We start from the raw sequence: 19302 nt of genomic DNA on the forward strand, positions 1-19302 counted from the left end.
CCACACACACATTCACACAAGGCGAATATAACGACTTACACGCACACATTGTCAAAACCGTTCTTTAAATAATTAAACCGATAGGGTTTAAAATCTATATTTCTATCTTTTTCTCTAGAGTGACACTATACCTCTTCCACGATAACACTACGCAGTTACGCACACACTATCGTACACATCCTTTGAGCATTTTAAGTTTAAAACCTACTATATTTTACCGATCTTTATAGTTTAAAATTTATATTTCTATAGTATTAATTTTAAATCGTACACAAACACTATACACACCGCCAACACCCACACATGTGTAAACAACGAAACTATCCACTTTTGAGAATTAAATCGATCTTTATAGGAATTAAAGCCTTCAACATTGAAATCATCTTTATAGTGTTAAACGCTATACACACATGCGCAAATCACACACAGCGACAGATTCGTTCATATAAACGACACTTCGCATACTTTGACAGACACATCCCACACATTTTGAGCATTCATTCGAATCAATTTAACCGATCTTAATATACGATTTAAATCTATCTTTCCATAGTGTTTATTTTCAATACTAAACACTATAATCTTGGCCAACACCCACACATGCGCACAGCACACACACAGCGAGTATAAACAGCGAGATTACGCACACTTTGACGTACGCGTCTGTCGTTTCGTCGCGGCGCTCGAGCGACTTCTGGCGCGGGAGGGAAGTGTGTGCCTGTGGACAATGTTTTTAATTTAGTATTTTTGAGATATTTTTCAACCGACTCAAAAAAGGAGGAAAAATAGAATTTGACTATATTTTTGAAGTGAAAACTTCTTTAGCGGCGTTGGGTATAAAATCTTAAACTCGCGTCAGGACACGTGACCTGATCGAAAAAGCGTAAGACGGATTTTTTTTTTTAGCCCTTATATTCCATGCGTAAGGCGGATACCATTCCAAAATATCAAACATGCTGAACGTTAATAATCAAGTTTTCACTTCTGCCGGCACTCCCGGAGTGCAACTTTCGATGAGTGACCCGATTTTGATGATTATATTTACGATATTAGCTAGTGCAATATGGACTTATTTAAATTTTGTCTAGTTCTGGTTATTTAAATGCGGTTTAGATATTTGTTAAAGATAATTAGAAAACCACAATATGAAGCTCTGTAATAAGCTATAAATACTAAAATCTATTATTGACCAAGGAACAGCTACGAGATATTTCTAAACATTAGTTAGATGCTAGCGTGCCTGAAAAAATTTTTCATCGCATTCTAGCCGCCTCCTTTTGACCTCCTCCTTGGTACAGTGGTTGACGCGTGAGCGTAGAACCGACGAGTCCTGGGTTCGATTCCCGGTGGAGACGAAGAAAAAAAAAAGTCTCGGTCTGGTAGGATACAGAAGGCTGATCACCTACTTGTCCCTAAAGAAAATCGATCAGTGAAACAGATGTATGCATAATACATTTGCCCCTTACCCCACTACGGGGACACGGGACTTCACTTACTTAATCAAGCCTTTACTATTTCATTAAAAAAAACAAACAGCCAGCCTCACCCTGTTAACAAAGTTCCTATATTTAGAGTACGGCACCAATAGAATGTTCTTGTTACTAGCGAAGGCTCTCATGACCGTCTTGGCCAAGTCACGCCGGGATAAAGCCACTAGTGCAGTGGTGTCGTCTAGGAACTGTAGTGTTATTTGACCTGGAAGAGAATAATAATTAATATTTGCAATTTAAATACATATAACTAAGAAAAAAAATAATGAAAATATATCTTATGTGGATCATATTACATATAAATATTATAGTGATAGTTTTCTATAAAATGGCAACTTAAGGACTACATTTAGAAAAAATATTTTTTTGCCTTAAAGTGATGTTTTCATTAACAATAGCTCGAGCAACATCAAGTATTTCTATAGCTTATGAGTTATTCTCACATTTATATGAATATTCAATTCCATCTATCTGTCCATTAGACTTTTTCGTGATAGAGTAACAAACACGAAAAATTCACATTTATAGAATCAGCACAATAATATTCGAATCCCGCCTCGTGATCGATATTTTTTTTTAAGCTATTGCATAGCTTCTATCGTGGGCCTTGAGCGCGGGGACCGAATCCAGAAATTCCGAAACGAATAAACCTCACGCTCCCCACTCCGACGGGCACGGAGGTGTGGCTTGAAGGCATAGCATGCAATAGCTTTACCGCGGCAGTCCCCGAGTGCGTCTTTTTTTATTCTTTAAATTTTTTTATTTATAAATTATTTTGAATTCCAAACTAAAAGTCAAAAATGATATCTTACCATAGACGCTGAACAGCTGATTGAGATCAGACCTCTGCCACTCCCTCGGGAATGTAATGTGGAACACGTGCTCGCGGGACGGGGACGCTATGAAACATTATAGCATTAAAATTTTATATCATACTATCTGTGCCCCGCGGTTTTACCCGCGTTGCTTCGCCCCTGTTGGTCTTAGCGTGATGATATATAGCCTAAAGACTTCCTCGATAAATGGGCTAACACCGAAAGAATTTTTTAGATCGGACCAGTAGTTCCTGAGATTAGCGTTCAAACAAACAAACTCTTCAGCTTTATAATATTAAAGTATAGATTATTAGAAAAAGAAGACTTGCGGTTTAAAAGTAATATTAAAGTGATTCTACATAATGTTTAATTGTAACAGAAACGATTACTGAGGATAGCTGGGTTGGTTGATAGGAATAATTATTAAAAAAATGAATTTAGCCTCCCATGTAATTGGAGCTTTTCGTGAAATTTTCACTTGGTGTAATTTGAGCTTTCCATGTGATTTGAGCTTTTTGTGTAATTTAAGCTTTCCATGTGATTTGAGCTTTTTGTGTAATTTGAGCTTTCCATGTGATTTGAGCTTTTTGTATAATTTAAGCTTTCCATGTGATTTGAGCTTTGTGTAATTTGAGCTTTCCATGTGATTTGAGCTTTGCATATGATTTGAGCTTTTTGTGTAATTTGAGCTTTCCATGTGATTTGCGCTTTCCATATGATTTGAGCTTCTTGTGTAATTTGAGCTTTCCATGTGATTTGAGCTTTTTGTGTAATTTAAGCTTTCCATGTGATTTGAGCTTTTTGTGTAATTTAAGCTTTCCATGTGATTTGAGCTTTTTGTGTAATTTGAGCTTTCCATGTGATTTGAGCTTTTTGTGTAATTTGAGCTTTCCATGTGATTTGAGCTTTTTGTGAAATTTTCACTGTGTGATTTGAACTTTCCATGTGATTGGAACTTTTTGTGAAATTTTCACTTATATTTGAGCTTTCCATGTGATTTGAGCTTTTTGTGAAATGTTCTCTTTTTGTGAAATTTTCACTTGTGTGTTTGAGCTTTGTGCTGAATTTAGATTTCCACGTGATTTGAGATTAAAGCAAATAATAGATGGCTACGATCAGCCTAAACTAGGTATCCGACGGGCAACTTTTATCCGGTCGTCACTAAAACCGTATATGTTTAAAGAGCAGCATGGTGTCAGGCACGAGGCAACGCCGCCCACTAACAGAGCACACAGCACACACTCACGGTCGGCGCCCGTCAGGTTGATGTACGGCGACTCCTGGTGCGCCGTCTTGGCGAGGAACAGCTTGTTGAGGAACGGCTTGAGCAGCGCGGCGTCGGGCGCGATGCGGCAACGTCGCTCGCCGCGCATGCGCGCCAGGTGCGCGTGCATCGCCAGGAAGCACGCGCCGGTGATGTACGCGTCGTAGCCCGCCTCGTGCTGCTTGTCCGCGAGGTGCTCGTAGCCGCGACCCTCGAGCGATGCTGCGGATTTAATTACGATTAACCATCTACCTTCCATACGTGTTAAAAAAAAAGACGGGTTGCACTCCGGGAGTGCCGGCAGAAGTGAAAACTTGATTATTAACGTTAAGCATGTTTGATATCCATCCGTCTTACGCTTTTTCGATCAGGTCACGTGTCCTGACGCGAGTTTAAGATTTTATACCCATTACAGAAAAAGTGCTCAACGCCGCTAAAGAAGTTTTCACTTCAAAAATAACTTTATATTAACCATCTATGTTCTGTTTATACGACCACTGTCCACTTTGTGGTTATAAAATAGTGAGAAAGATCTAGTAATAGTATAAGAAAGAGAGAGATCTAGTTATAAATATACAGTAAGCAATTAGGTTATGGTTATATTAGAAAAGGGTTTTTAATAGGTATAAATAATTCAAAACTTGCATTATATTATTGAATACCTACCAATAAATCAATAAAAAAATTTACTTGAATATGTACTACTAAATAGATTTATTGTGTATGTTGTATCAAAATTAAAAAAGCTTCTTACTAATTTTAGGCAGTGCAAACGGTGGTTCAGACAATGTTGCCAACAGATGTTGGAGCACACTGGAGTTCACTTTGTCCTTAAATGGTGGCAAGCTTGACATGTACTTTGTGTCCAATAACCTGGAAAATATACAAAAATAGCTAATATAAGCAAAAACAGAAAAATCATTATTGTAGTTAAAAATACTTACATCTTTATTTAATTAAAAATGTAAATTTAATAAAAAAAAAACTTTTTTTATTGAAATGTATTAAATACGTCAGTACTTTCAATTTTTTTTTTTTTTTGTATTTACAAACAATACGTTTTATAAAAATTAGTAACTAATATAATGTACCGCAATTAATGTAAGAACACTATACGAGAAAAAAAATGCATTTTCTCTAAAAATGTGAATTTACCTGGGAAACATGCAGTGAGCAAACTCCTTGAAAGAAGCGTAGTCCGACGGCAATGGTTGGAAGAAATGGTTCAACGTGTGCAACAAGTCTAACAGCATGTTATGGCCGATCACAAGCTTTCCCTGGAACAATTTCATTTCATATATTACATCAAAATATGGGGATATCATCATAATCCAACAATAAATAAACCCTCAACTATCATTATAAAAATGCTTGCAATTTTTAATATGGTTCGTTATTATTAAGAACTAGCGGACCGCCCCGGCTTCGCCCGTGGTACATATTTCGCAATAAAAGGTAGCCTCTGTTCATTCCCAAGGTCTAAAGATTATCTGTGCCAAATTTCATCAAAATCGGTTCAGTAGTTTATGCGTGAAAACCATACATACATACAAACCTTTCCTCTTTATAATATTAGTATAGACAGGTATAATATATTGTATTTGTATAGCTCGTCATATTTTTCTTCACACTGTCTCGTCAAATAAATGTTTGTTCTTTCAAAAAAGTGAAGGCCAATAACATAAGTCTGACACATTTTTTATTTGTAAAAAATATTTAATTTTATCCAAAAATAAATCTTAACCAATCCGACCGAAACGTTGCTATAACAGTTCAAAAAAAAATTTACAAAGTCCTAACTACAATGTAAAAGTAAAAAAAACCTTACCGACTGACTGATCATCCTTGCAACTTTAGAGAAGCCGACAGCATCCTCAAACTCCTCCCACTCTTTTTCCTTCTTCTCTACATCGCGACTCCTCCTGTCGTCCGCCGACGAGAGACGCGTCACTTTTAACACCCTACATACAAATCGCTAAGAGAATTTAAGCATATAAATATTTATACATGGAAATCTGCCTTTTATTTAATGAACTACTGTTAATATTGTGTTGAATATCAATAATATAATTGAAGTTATAAAAAAACTAATATATTACGAAAGGACACAAGAAAAATGCATATAATCCATACTTGAGTTTTCACCATTGTTTATCACACTTATTTAGTTATTAAATAATTATGTATTTGCATACTATCAACAATATAATAAGTAAAAAGGTATGTTTTAGCTCCTTTTCTATCATATTCTTTTAGTAAGGAACACTTTTTAATTCTGTTATTTCTTTTGCATGTCCACGCAACAAAATATATTCAAACTCAAACATCTATTTATTCAATAAACTTTATTTAAATCCCTTTTGAATCGTCAAAATTCAGAAAAATAGTATGAGGTAAAATCATCACTACTACCTCCAGAACAAAATAACGAACCTATCCTTATTCTCCAGAACTTTGGTCTCCACAAACACTTCCTCCTTGAATCTCGCTCCCAACTCCTGGAAGAGCAGCCGCCGCATGAAAGCATTGCAGCGATCGATTTCCATCTCCTCAGTTTTATCGCTGTTAAGAAAGTCCTGGACCTTCTTGCTGTGAATTGAATGAAAAATGCAATGCAATAATCACTACTAAGTACTATACTCTATAGCTACTATAAGCGGAAAAGTTTGTTTGATCAAGTTTATCTCATGAACTAAACAAACTAAACTAAAGTAACTAGCCAACTCAATCAAAAAGATACAGCCATTTTGGTGAAATCTTCTACATTCGCAATGGTTGCAAGGAATCAAAACTACAGGGTACTTCGAGTGAACACAGAATATGAATTTTTTTATGAAGTATCTCATAGTAAAAATTGCGAAAAGCATACATTTTTTACTTACAACATGTAAAAAACATGTTTGCACAGAACCCTCAGTATGCGAGTGCAACTTGCAGTTTTTTAAACTAAAGAGCTGAATTAACACATGAAAATATGCAGTTTTTAAGAAATGAACTATCAGTTTTATCATCTAAATCTTTTACTTGCTTCATTTGTAAAAATAATCTCTAACCAATGAATGTTAGAAAAATTTAAATCGATGAAACTCTTACTATTTTCACAATATACATTGATTTAATAATCAACAAGTTAACAACAATTGTTGCTGTCTACATCAAAAAAACAGCTCTGCCTGTTATTTTTATCATGTGCGGGTTGATAAGCAGTATATCCTGCACAAATCCTAATCTTGTAAAAATTCAAGGATATAAGCATACTAAATAATTACCCTTAATTACACTAACTCGCAGTCATTATCAAATAAAAATTGTTTCAACTATAACAGATAATATTCAACACACAGAATCATGTTGATATATTTGTTGTGTCTTTTTTCAATACTAAGAAAACACATTTATTTAGAATCACAAAGAAATTTTATTTTACATACTAGCTATGCCCTGCGGTTTCACCCGCATTGCTCCGCTCCTGTTGGTCTTAGCGTAATGATATATAGCCTATATCCTTCCTCAATGAATAGGCTATCTAACACCAAAAGAATTTTTCAAATCGGACCAGTAGTTCCTTAGATTAGCGCGTTCAAACACACTCTTCAGCTTTATAATATTAGTATAGATTTGTTTTTTATTCAATTGCAACAGAAGCATTATGTTTTTTGAGTGTAGGTAAGTAAAGATTGCAGATTTTTATGTGAATGATTTCAATACATTTGTCTGAGTTCTGAGATTGACACAGGGTACATACTAAAAAAAACATATTAAAAAAAAAGTAAATAAATAACAGTCGCTTTTGCTTTTATGATAATAATTATTTTTATAGATATTGACAATAAAACTTTTCTTATTAGTTAACTACTTTATTTCTAAATTACTAGTTGTCCGCCCCGGCTTTGTCCATGGTACATATTTACGTTTTCTGGGATAAAATATAGCCAATACGGATTCGGAAGAATCCCTCTAAGTAATTGTAAAATAAATTTTTAAATCAGTCCAGTATTTTTTGAGCCTATTCAATACAAAAATACAAAGGTTTCCTCTTTATAATATTAGTATAGATAACTTCAATACAAACATACAAAAATACAAATGTTCCCTATTAGTATACATAACTCACCATATATCTTCAATTTGAGATTTATGTTCCTCAGGAATTATTATAGTTCCCTTTTCATTGGAATATGACTTCTGCCGCTCTATTAAGACTTCCCTAAGTCTTGTCTCTGTTGGTTCCGTCATGTATGATATACCTAAAAATAGCATAAACAATATTTTATATGAAAAGTTGTGTAAGCTGTTAGTTGTTTTTGAGTTGAATAATACTAAATTTTAATCTCTTATAAAAAATAAATGTTTAAGTTCAGAGAGCTTCGCATTAATGAATATATGATAGATGAAAATCCATGGAAAGCTGTTGCAACAGTTCTATGGCATCATTATGATACATATTTTGTAAAATTAAAATGTAATATTGACATGATTCTCCATAGATACTGCTTTCTGAATCAGTGGTAAATGTTAAAAATATTTTATGACGATTCAAAAGTGCTTCTACAAGAAGTGTAATTGAACAAATAAATGTTGGAGTTTAGCTTTATTCACCCACTATTGATCATCATAAGATAAATTGTTTGGAATATAGATTGTAGTCCACCATATGGTACATTTGCCGTAAGTTTATGAAGGGTATGGTTTAGGAATAAAAGGTGTAAAGCTGGATTTTTAGATTTACCTTCTCTGATCAGTTTGTTAAAATCAAATCCTTGCGATGCAAGGAAATCCAAACTGGAGCTTTGGCAGAGAAACATTTTCTCAGGCCCAGGGCGACTGCGCGGGAATAAATAGAAGTTGTAAGCATCGTTCATGTAATGTTCTTCTTTATCATCCCAATAGAAAGCGCATAGTCCATACTGAATGAGAAGAAATTCCGTAGAGCCGTTCAGTAGAGTCAAGTAGTACTCTTGGGGCAAATCAAATACCGATACATCGCGGCCGTTTATCAACCCTGTGAATTCCGCATCTATTACCAGAAAGTCTGCTTTCTCTATAGAGGCTGCCACCATAGGCAGAGACTCTTTAAAATCTGTAAAAAAAATAAAATAAAAGGATCGTATTCATATTGTACGAAAACGTGTTGAGGTGTGGAAAAAATGGTTAAGTACTCACTCTTCCGGGTCACTTCCATTTTCTATAGTATAGAAAATAATTTTGTATATATGTACACTCAATATTCTTAGTGAATTAATTATTAAATGTAAATATTGATAGAAAAACAGAATCTACACAAAACATTGCTGAGCGCAAGCGGTGACAACAGACAACAGTCAATGTTGCCATTTGTAACATTTTTGGATTCACCCCTAAATTTTTATTGACTGCGTTCATCGTAACCTCAACAATACTGATAAATATTTGCCTGAACCTTTTTTTATATTATAGGTAAACCAGAATCTGATGGCAAATTGGGAAATCAAAATTTTGAGTATGCAACCCTAGGGAAAATGGACTGAACGATCTTGATACTGCTTATTTTTTATTTTGTCCTCAACATCATTAGTCACATTGCATAAGTGAACAATACTGTACTTAATAATGAGATATCCACATAATATTATGTAGGTACATACTTACATGTATAATATACATATTACTTTTATCTATGTAATACATACTATTATTTACACATACCTATATTTTTATATTCATTATCATTACGCCATGTAAAAATATGGATGTAATGATAATGTAGATCAAAACTAGATTGCTAATAATTTTTTATAAAATAAAATAAAAATAAAATAAAACTATGTTTATTTTCGTAAGTATAAAAGATACACACATTATAAAATTGACTTGGACAGCTTGGACTTGACGAATAGCCGTATTGGAAACTCCTGTAATAAGTTTTCAAAAAATTATATTGTAAGTAATCAACAAACAATATTATAGTAACCTACTTATAATATTTTTTATTTGAAGTATCAAAACGGGTAAGTCCAACTTACCAATAAAATATTCAAAATTGAAAATTGTGATGTGTTTGACCCTTCTTCATCGAATGTTTTTCTATACACATTATAAACAACACCTCTTGCTTGTGATCGCAGCGGCTCTTTCGACATTTTCGAAGATTTTTTAGACAAAATCCTAAAAATTATTCATCAATTGCAAAGAAGACAAATAATTTGACAACCAATTTGATAGTTGTCAAATAAAATTGCCATATGAAAATCTTTTATTTCGTAAATATAAATATGCCATCAGATTCTGGTAGACCTATATTAATCTTATGCTCAACGTGGAAATCCTTTGATTTTACGGATGTTTTTTATTGATTTATTGATTGTGACGATTTATTACAGCAGTAAAAGCACACTCCGGCGTATTGGTTCCGCAAAAAAAGTAAATGTAGCGTGCAAAGCAGTGCAAAGAATCGAATGCAATGAATAGTAGAGAAAAAATAAAAATGTATAGTAATTATCGTCGTTGGGTATCGCAATCTACGGATCAAAAAGTTTTCCACGCCAAAAGTCCTGAACACAGGTGTTAACTATTTGTTGCCACCTTCAAAAAAGCATTTTTCCTTTTTTTGTTCCCCAATCAATACTTTCAAATAGAATTTTCTTGGAATTTTATTCCCACCTACGTTCTATTATTTAGGTTCTAGCAGTTCTAGTCCATGCTCTTACCGACACAATACATTGGACTTGATTTTCATTCCTGCTGATTTTCAGATCAATACTAAGACATACAATTAATAATTATTAACAAAAAAAAATAGAAAAAGGCATACGTCGTATCCTTTGCATACTGTAGTTGCATAATAACCAAAAAATTGCATTAACCATTACCGATACAATACTTTAATGTGAACAATACTAAAATATGGTACCTATAGTTTTGCAGAGCTATCATCAAGGTATCATAGTAGAATTGTAGCATTTGCCACAGGCATTTGCATAAATAAAACACAATATAATCTTTAAACAATACGTTTATAATGTAAACTTAATAATTGCACTTCTCATTAAGGGTAGTCCGACTAAACTAATGTAAAATTAACTACTTTTAACCTATTCATAGAGTTAGACAAATATAAAAAATAAACAAATTTGAAATTAAATAAAAGTGTTGTCAGTTTATAACAAAATGTAACAATTAAATTATTTTCCTTTAATATTTTTTTCTAAATGTTTGGAAAGTTTCTCGTAGGCCGCTTTATTTCTATACAAATGAATATTAGCTTGAACCTTCTTCATCAAGAGGCATGAATCCACATCACTTAACGCAAGTAAAGCATCTGAAATAGAATAAAATAAAACATAACATTTAGTATACTAATAATAAATATTTGAATCAAAACATGTCCTATTGACGAGCTTTAGCAAATGTATTATTATAAATAAATTAAAAAACAAAACGATTTTTTAAAATTACATCTCTACACCGTTATTATTAATGAAAATACCCACCTAGCATCTCCTTTCTAAAGCTTTCGTCCGCATCGTCCAAGTGAATCAACATGGCGCTGTATAGTGCATCTATATGGGCGCCAAAAACGTTACAATCGTAACCTTCCGGGCGACATTTGAACAACGTGCATAGAGTTTGCACTGCGTACGAGCGCACTCTGTCGCTGCTGTCGTCTAGGCGTTTAAGGACAACTGTGAAATTAATTATAATTATGAGGAGGAGAGGACTCCGATTATTATTGTGTTATTTTCTTTAAGCCACATAAATGCGAGAACACGTTTTTATGGTGAATCTTAATTATAGCGTATTAATACTGACTTCATACATAAACGTGAACGAGAACAAATATTACAGCGAAACAAAAAAAGGGCGTCATCTTAGACAGTCTTATTTTTAAAGACGAATGTGCAGTCTCTCTAATAAAGCAATAAGTACATAGTTGAAAAACATTTTTTTTGAAATAACTACGTTAATAAAATATTATTTCCTCACCAAAATACAACTTATGCAATATCTCAACGGTGAAACAGCCGCGTTGTTTGGCCAGTGTTGCCAGACAGCAGATCGCACGGAGCGTGTGTTGGCGGGTTAACAGCGAGTTATCGTCAACTAGACCGACCAATAGTGGCACCATTTCCTCTAGGAAAGGTTCGAGAGACTCCTTGGTGGGAAATAAGTTTACGTCCTACAAAGAATGAGATAATGAATATAAACAATATACTTTTTGGTAAATTCTTAAGAACTGAGACCGCTATGTTATAGTGCATCAATATTACATCAAAATATGTATTCATTCGTTTTCACTTAACCTGAAGCATGGGCAGGATTATTTCTGCATTCAAACTTACATTAACTTACCTTATCACCATAATAAGCCATTACTCCTTAGACTTGAAATTAAATGTATGTTTATACGTCCTTATCAAGACGTTCGCAATATTCCCATTGAAAAAAAAAAGAAGACTTTTTTTTAATTTGTTCCATGTTTAACTTACCTTATCAAAACCATCCCCATCGCCGCCCCTCTCTAGTGAATCTTCCTCCGGATTCTCCTGTAAGGCTGAGCACAGACACGCGACCGCAGCTGTACGTATCGCTTCGGAGGTACGACCGGGCGACCAGACTAGATTGGGCAGGATAATTTCTGAAATAAAAGATAGCCGGTATAATTCACTTATTTTGTTATTTTTGTATGATTTTTTTGTAATGGCAATGGGATCGAAAAATATTTGACACAATAGACCAAAACAATCGAAATTTAAAATTAATTCCTATAATTTAAGAAAAAAAAATTGTTATGTGCTAGCTGCTTTAGTGTACCTACGTATTTGCTGTTTTATGTTTCAGTAATTTGTATTTTATGTCGCTGGACTAAATTAATTTGTGTTTTCCGTCTTTTGTAGAACACTCACCTTGAATAACGATTTTCAAGAAAGCTTCCAATTTTTCCGGTTCACTTTTCTTGAAGTTAGTTTTCCTTTGCAACAGAACTGTTGACAGCGCGGTGAATATCTTCAGTTTGACTTCCGGATCCACTTTTGGCACGGCCAAACATTCTTTTAGCAATGGCGCTATGAGATGTAGTTGCGCTCCCATTGCGGCACCTTAATAGATTAAAAGAAGTTAAACATATGCATAAACATTAAGCATAATCATTTAAAATATAAAAGTCTTTAAAATTATTATTCCTCTACACCTGTGTGAACAATTGAAGAATTTTCAATAGAAAGCTCAATTCAAAGAAAGTTCATGAAATCGTGAAAAACAATGATCATTTTTATGTAAGTGGTAATTTAAAAGTTTTCAGTAAGTCTGTTTTTTTTACATTTTTCTTAATTAAATTAATGAATTCATTTGATAAGCAACAATTAATAAATAATGTTGTTGGCAACTTTATTTAACAGTTGTTAGAAAATGTTTCAATGAATACTGGGCTTTATAAAAATAAAAATAAAAAAACATCTGGAATTCGAAATTCAAACCTGAGCGCAATAACACGCACTCCAGTAAGCACCGGTCCGGCGTGAGCAAGTTCCACGTGAGCGCGTCACTCGTTATATCCGATAGTATCCGCCGAATGTGACGCTCGTATAGACATGTTAAAGTCTTTCCACATTGTTCGATATAACGCAACTTGTCTAGATTCGCTGTAAGTAAAAAAATATAATAAAAACACGCATTTTTGTGTGTTTTATAAGTTGGTGCAGGAAGGCTACGTCAGTAGGTATGTCACTCGTTATTTCTTAGAGAACCTATCGAATGTGATATAGGTAGATATAGGAAGTTAAAGTATTCCCACATTATTTACGGAAATGTAACTTATCATGATTGCTGGTTAAAAATTGTGTCTTTTTTGTATGTTTAGTGACATGATAAAATACATCTTGGCTAATAAACAAACGCCAATTCGTCAATCTCATAAGAGTCCGGATGAATCATAAAATGAAGGTAGTTTTAAAACACATCAAAATTTTGTAAATACTTAAGTTTTTTCATTCATCTACTATAACTACTATTTCTTATTTTTTTCAACTAGATACAAGTACTTACATAAAGCCATAAACTGTATATTATCGTCCACCGGCATAGCATACACCGTGAAATTGATAATGAACAGTTCTTCAGCGACGGCGACACAATCTTCTTTACAGAGATCCATTAGAGCTTCACATACTTTCAAGAGGTTTTCTTGATACTTTGGCTGTAAAAACGAAAATAAGGTATGTATTGTAAGATTACTTTCTCTCGTCTTTGTTCTTTAAATTAAAAAAAAAAACTAAAAAGTCTATTAGATAAGGAAACTAAGGAATGAAAAAAGAAAGAATATGTTCTAAAGTACCTATTTGGCATAATAAATGCATTAATTGATTATTTTTACTTAGTTCATACCCTATTCTATTGTAAGAAAACGAATTTTAATAAATGCCTTCTTTAACCTAATTATTACCTTCCTAACCCTACACCGATCAGGATCAGCCAATTCCTTGCACAACTCGTGCAAAACCTTAACTTTAACCAGATCCCTTATAGATCCTTTAAGTATATTGGTGATTACGAGTAGAGCACTCCAGGAGTCAACTTCTGCTTCCACTAGAGGCCACCAAGTATCAGGTATTATGAAGTAGCCGAAAAGCTCAGACGCACGTTTTATCTGAAATAAATAACTTCCCTGCTTTAATGATATAGTTAAGTCGTATAATTAATTAATGTCTCAATACAAACTCTTAGCCAGTCAAAAGTGCTCTTTGCTAACAAAATAAGTTAAAAATAGTTTTAACCGTACGCTTTCGATAATTATACATGTTGTTTGTGACTTACTTACTAGGCTAAAGTAGTTTTTCCCAAAGGAATTTTTAAACCATTGGAAGTCGACAAAAAAAGCACTTTTAGCTGTGTTTTTAGGTCACTAAATAATAGAAGAGAATGTTCTGATATAGGACAAATGTGTGACTCCGAACAGTTGCATGCTTCTAAGTTCCATATGACATACATACCTCCAGAACAACTCTCTGGTCTTCATCAGCGGCTCCTCTATGCAGGATCCTCACAATGGTATTCGCATGCTGTGTGGCGCCCTCTTCAGCACATAGTAACAACCAGCAGAGTAACTGGGATGAACGGAGACGGGCATCCGCTTGCCAGCCGTCCATTTCTGGTATCAAAGTATAGTATTGTGCAATTTTCAAAGCTATGTTCCCAAAATCCAACTACGCATTAAATCTAATACTCAAACATTACAGCGAAAGTGGTCGCGGTAAATTAATCCCGTTTGTAATCCGATAAAATGTTTTTAATTTCTATATGCACAAAAAATACTATGCTTGGATATTGTTTAAATCTCTAGAGTACAGATTATATAATAAATCAGTACTATTAAAGCAGATAAACCTATTCAGACATGTTTCATAAGTAATTAAACATTCAGTTATAGAAGTGATCTCTTTGGTCCTTCGAGCCGGATTTATACTAACGACCTATGACTTTGGTAGAAGTTTCTTACATTACCTTATAATATATATGCATTCATAAAATTAATATAAATCCTTTACCTCTGCCAATAGCAGGCACGATTTTCCCAATATTGCTTTGTACTAACACCCTGCACCCCAAATTGGGCCTCTTAACATCTGGGTAATGAGATGGCACATCTTTTAAGAAATCTGTCTTTTTCTTTAGATCCTCTTCATTCTCATCCATGTATTGTAGGCCTACGTCTCTCCACAGATTAGTTGCAGTCTCTCGTATATCAGCCATTACATCGCTTAAACTAAAATTACAAATTGGTAATGAGAAATTTCATGTTTTTACTTTTTAAGTGTCTTTTTTAGGGCTGATTTTTCAATCCTTGGTTAAAACTTATTCGTCGAATAATGTATAAAACTACAATTTTAATAAAAACGTATTCTAATTGCCCGTATTTGACAGTTTACGTGACATTTTAATATGATCGTGTAATACTTTATTGGACGGATAAGTTTTATCCAAGCATTGAAAAATCGGCCCTTAATGAAATATTAGCTGTGCTAATGTAAATTAACAAGGTAAGTATTTAATTATTGAGAAAATATTTATTTTTCTAGAAGAAGAATAGGAAATTATATTAGGCATATTTATTAGAGTAATAATTTTTTTTTCTTTATAGTTTACCTAGTCAATAGAAGAGGTATCATGCGATGCCAAAAGGAATATCTATCTCTATAACTGAGCATCCAGTTGCCGACTTCCAAAGTAACCTGGAGACGAACTTGAGTGTTCTCATCAAAGAGCTTTTCAGCCATCGGAGTTATGGATAACTCGAAACATTTAACATTACCAGCCATTACAATAGCACCTATATTAAACACAGAATACATTTAAAATATCAATTCATACATACTTAGTTAAAACATCTTATTCATAGTTAATTAAGAAACATATTATGAGCTGAAACAAAATATTACATACCTATAGCTCTAACAGATGCAACACGCACTCTATAATGTTGATGAGCAAAATTAGACAAGACTGGTTTCACAAAGCTCTCCGATTGAAAATGAAAATCCCGTTGCAGAACTTTAGTAAGCAATATTATAGATTCACAAGCTTCCAGCTTCACTTTAGGGAATGGATCTGTACTCGTCTTCGTCAGAATACTCGTGAAATCATTAAAAAAAGGAGTCAATAAATGAGAACCCTTATATTTATCTATTATACTATGGACCAATTCCATTAAAACTAAGCGGATCTCCTCAGATTCCTCGACTATCTCTGGACAACCAATACGACGCACAATTACAGGAAATATGTATGTTAAATAATAGTCATTCAAAGGCAGACGCTGTATAAAATTTGAAATAATCGTAATTGCGTTTTCTCTGCATGCTTCGGATTCGTCCGAAAAACTTTTAAGCACATACGCGTAAATATCAGGAAAGACAATGGTAAGATCACAATTAGAATTCGCAGGATTATTGAAGATTTCTTCATTTATTTTATGTAAAGCATTTCTTCTAGTCATTTTTGATTCACTTTGAAGTGCGGTTATAAACTGCTCTAAAGCAGCACGAGGGTTATCTTGTAATTTTGGTATGAGTTCCGTCATTTTTTAATTCAATCAATCGTCAAGATCCCAATTTTTTTATTCGTACACAAGTTACGCTATTGACAAAACAATATATTTTCGAAAATCAATTTTAGTTTTTACGGTTCGTATTGATAAACAAACTCCGTTTCCATAACAACAGGATGACATATTTGTCAAATATTGACAGTGGTCAGTGATGTTGCCTCGGAGCAATTAACAAGCCTGGAGACTCAGCCTGGAGAAGTAACAATTAATTGAACAATAAAGCACTAGTTTGGCCTTTTTGGCTTATGGTAAAATGTCATGCGAAAAAAGAGGACAGATATATGTCAGTTCGACAGTTTGAAATGACATGTAGCCATTGAAATTTGTTTTAAACCCCTTCCAGACGACACAATTTAATCAGCCGATTTGATTGCCGATTGAATCGGGCCCAATTTGATCGTCTATCCACACGTACACAATTAAATCGCCAATTTTAGTTCTGCTCCGTTGCTGTTACTGACTGGACTTTTATTTTGCAACATGCCTCTTAGTAAAAAACAAAAATTGGGCCTGATATTGGCTGTAACTACAAATTTAGAAGAAAGAAAAATAAAAAGGATATGGAGCAAAGAATGGTTGCTTAAAAGAAATCGCCGAAGTCATATAAATATTGTTAGAGAACTGGACAGTGTCGATTTCACAAATTTTATGCGGATGGACCATGACACTTTTAATGAATTATTATCTCTAGTAAGCCCATACATTACTAAACAAGACACTGTTATGAGAGAAGCCGTTAGTCCTGAGGAGAGATTAATAGTAACGCTTAAATATCTAGCATCAGGAAGAGATTACAAGTAAAAATTGGCCAATTAGCGTCCACACCACCCAATTTGATCGGGCAATCCCAAGGCAATCGCAAATCGGCCGATCCCGACCACCCAATGACCTTGAATTTCATATTTCCGTCTAGACGACCCAATTTGATTGCCGATCTAGTCAAATTGGACGAAAAATTGTGTCGTCTGTAAGGGGTTTTAGTGACCAGTCTGGTCACTAACGCATGGTGATTTTAATTATTGTTTTTGAAGTGAAAAACGTGTTTTCTAGTTTCTTATGTTATTTTCTGAAAAGATAATTTACTAAAGATTACATGGCTTGTGTTGTTCACGGCTGTAAAAGCCGTAGTACTGGGAAATCGGATGAAGATTGGAATTTGTCTTTTCACAGGTTAGTGTTTTGATCAATTTTTTTGTTAATTGTATTATAAATAAGTTAATTTACGTTATTTTCATAATCATCTATGTTTTATCTAACCGTAATCATTGAAATGAAATCATAATCAGCTTAGTTTTTAGAAAAAATGCAAAATATATGACTGCTTTAGGTTAGGAGAAAAAAAAATGTATTTAAGTATGGATTTTATTGTTATTTGCAGGTTTCTGGCTTGAGAAAAATTAAAAGATGTTTGGGTTAAAGCTAGCACAGGGAAAATTGGAAGCCTTCAAAACATTCTCGGCCTTGTTCAAATCATTTCGAATCAGACGGGAAGAAACGTAAAGTGCTTTGCAGAGATGCTGTGCCACAAGTTTAAGGTGGCATCTATTTTAAATAATAAATATTGTAATTTGTTAATTAAGTATCGAAATAAAATGTTGTAAAAAAAATTTAAATTTTATTTGTTTTATTTGAAGCAATTTATTTTAAACTTTTACCAATTTTTCCTGTGGGAATGAGTTATTTTCCCGCGGTAAATTGTAGCCTATATGTTATTCTGATGTTTAATCTATAATATATAATATGTATAATTGTAAAGTTCCATAAAAACTCATTCAGTAGTTTTTACGTGAAAGAATATCAAATGTCCATTCTTATATATTTTTGCTTTAATAATATTAGTAGGATACGATTATTGATTTGTAAAAAGATCAACCATATTTTTTATAAATACCACTACCATACAATGCAATACGCATCGTAAATGAATAATTCCAAATTAAACGAATCTTAAAATTTGGAATTACCTATCCCTAATTCAAAATTAAATGAATCTTAAATTATCTTCAAGCAATTTTATAACTTAATTTTTTTATTTATCGATATTTTAGTATTCGATAAAGTGGCAAGCACTACCTTTTTAGAACAAAAAGTGGCTACATGTGGATTTGAATGCCAAGCCGCTAACAGTGTGTTGTCTCTTTCTATCGCATTAATTAGGGTATTGAATAAAAGAGAGCCACTATATAAGAAACGTTCAATTAATTGTTACTTCTCCAGGCTTGTTAATTGCTCCGAGGATGTTGCCTACTGGAGATCTAGGATTCGCCTAATTTTAATCCCCGTTTTCCAATTACAGCACTAGAGCGCATTATGTGGCATAATGCTTAACGTTGAATGTTCCAACTACAGCAACGCTTCGCACAATCGAGCACTAGAAAAAGTAATGCGCGTGAATTGATGCGTGCAATCGATTTATCGTTAGTAAAATTATTAATTGTTGGAAAAAATTTTAAAGCTTTCGCTTCATTGTAGTTTTTTCGAAATAATCAAAGTTAATTCAAATTGTGTTAAAAAAAAAAAATATAAGTATGGATGAAGATACAAACATTGAAAAAATGTTAATAAAATAATCAAAATCAAAATTACTTAAAATAACCGTAAATATTTTTCAACCAATTATTACCACTTTATTCACACATTAATGAGGTTATTGCT

At 33.5% G+C, this 19302-nt stretch overlaps 2 protein-coding genes and 1 long non-coding RNA gene across 4 annotated transcripts in view; all 3 read right to left on the minus strand.

Moving 5' to 3' along the window:
* Window positions 1–8894, minus strand: part of LOC149486344 (poly(A)-specific ribonuclease PARN-like) — a 37811-nt gene extending 28917 nt beyond the window's left edge. For both annotated transcript variants that reach the window (XM_089697716.1, XM_089697715.1), the window contains exons 1-11: window positions 8733–8894; window positions 8299–8649; window positions 7684–7816; window positions 6003–6158; window positions 5398–5530; window positions 4725–4846; window positions 4324–4442; window positions 3552–3791; window positions 2303–2389; window positions 1547–1695; window positions 648–718 (exon numbers count right to left, since the gene is read on the minus strand). In XM_089697716.1, the coding sequence (XP_089553842.1) occupies window positions 648–718; window positions 1547–1695; window positions 2303–2389; window positions 3552–3791; window positions 4324–4442; window positions 4725–4846; window positions 5398–5530; window positions 6003–6158; window positions 7684–7816; window positions 8299–8649; window positions 8733–8751 (1580 nt within the window). In that variant the 5' untranslated portion in view covers window positions 8752–8894. The remainder of the gene's footprint in view (window positions 1–647; window positions 719–1546; window positions 1696–2302; window positions 2390–3551; window positions 3792–4323; window positions 4443–4724; window positions 4847–5397; window positions 5531–6002; window positions 6159–7683; window positions 7817–8298; window positions 8650–8732) is intronic.
* A 107-nt stretch (window positions 8895–9001) lies between these two features.
* On the minus strand, window positions 9002–9842 carry LOC149486345 (uncharacterized). The gene is made up of 2 exons (XR_016315927.1): window positions 9572–9842; window positions 9002–9460 (listed from the first exon to the last, which is right to left on the minus strand). It is a non-coding gene; the product is annotated as an uncharacterized LOC149486345 (long non-coding RNA).
* Window positions 9843–10542: 700 nt separating this feature from the next.
* On the minus strand, window positions 10543–16769 carry Dnaaf5 (Dynein axonemal assembly factor 5). The gene is made up of 12 exons (XM_089697699.1): window positions 15984–16769; window positions 15687–15870; window positions 15089–15306; window positions 14534–14691; window positions 13987–14190; window positions 13590–13740; window positions 13022–13186; window positions 12452–12643; window positions 12035–12183; window positions 11532–11724; window positions 11039–11230; window positions 10543–10866 (listed from the first exon to the last, which is right to left on the minus strand). Exons 1-12 carry the CDS (start codon window positions 16618–16620, stop codon window positions 10730–10732), a joined length of 2580 nt encoding a protein of 859 aa, XP_089553825.1. The 5' UTR covers window positions 16621–16769; the 3' UTR covers window positions 10543–10729.
* Between the last annotated feature and the right edge of the window lie 2533 nt (window positions 16770–19302).

The sequence above is a fragment of the Colias philodice genome, chromosome 8 (assembly GCF_061535455.1).
Source record: "Colias philodice isolate Cphi_HAF_F1 chromosome 8, ilColPhil1 Martin Lab GWU primary, whole genome shotgun sequence".
Lineage (NCBI taxonomy): Eukaryota > Metazoa > Arthropoda > Insecta > Lepidoptera > Pieridae > Colias > Colias philodice.

Excerpts from the sequence above, each read along its gene's own strand:
- Dnaaf5 (XM_089697699.1), bottom strand. The coding sequence starts at position 16,620 with ATGACGGAACTCATACCAAAATTACAAGATAACCCTCGTGCTGCTTTA. Across the intron at positions 12,184-12,451 it reads CTTGAAAATCGTTATTCAAG|AAATTATCCTGCCCAATCTA; the intron begins GTGAGTGTTCTA and ends CTTTTATTTCAG. Across the intron at positions 11,231-11,531 it reads ATTGCATAAGTTGTATTTTG|TTGTCCTTAAACGCCTAGAC; the intron begins GTGAGGAAATAA and ends TTAATTTCACAG.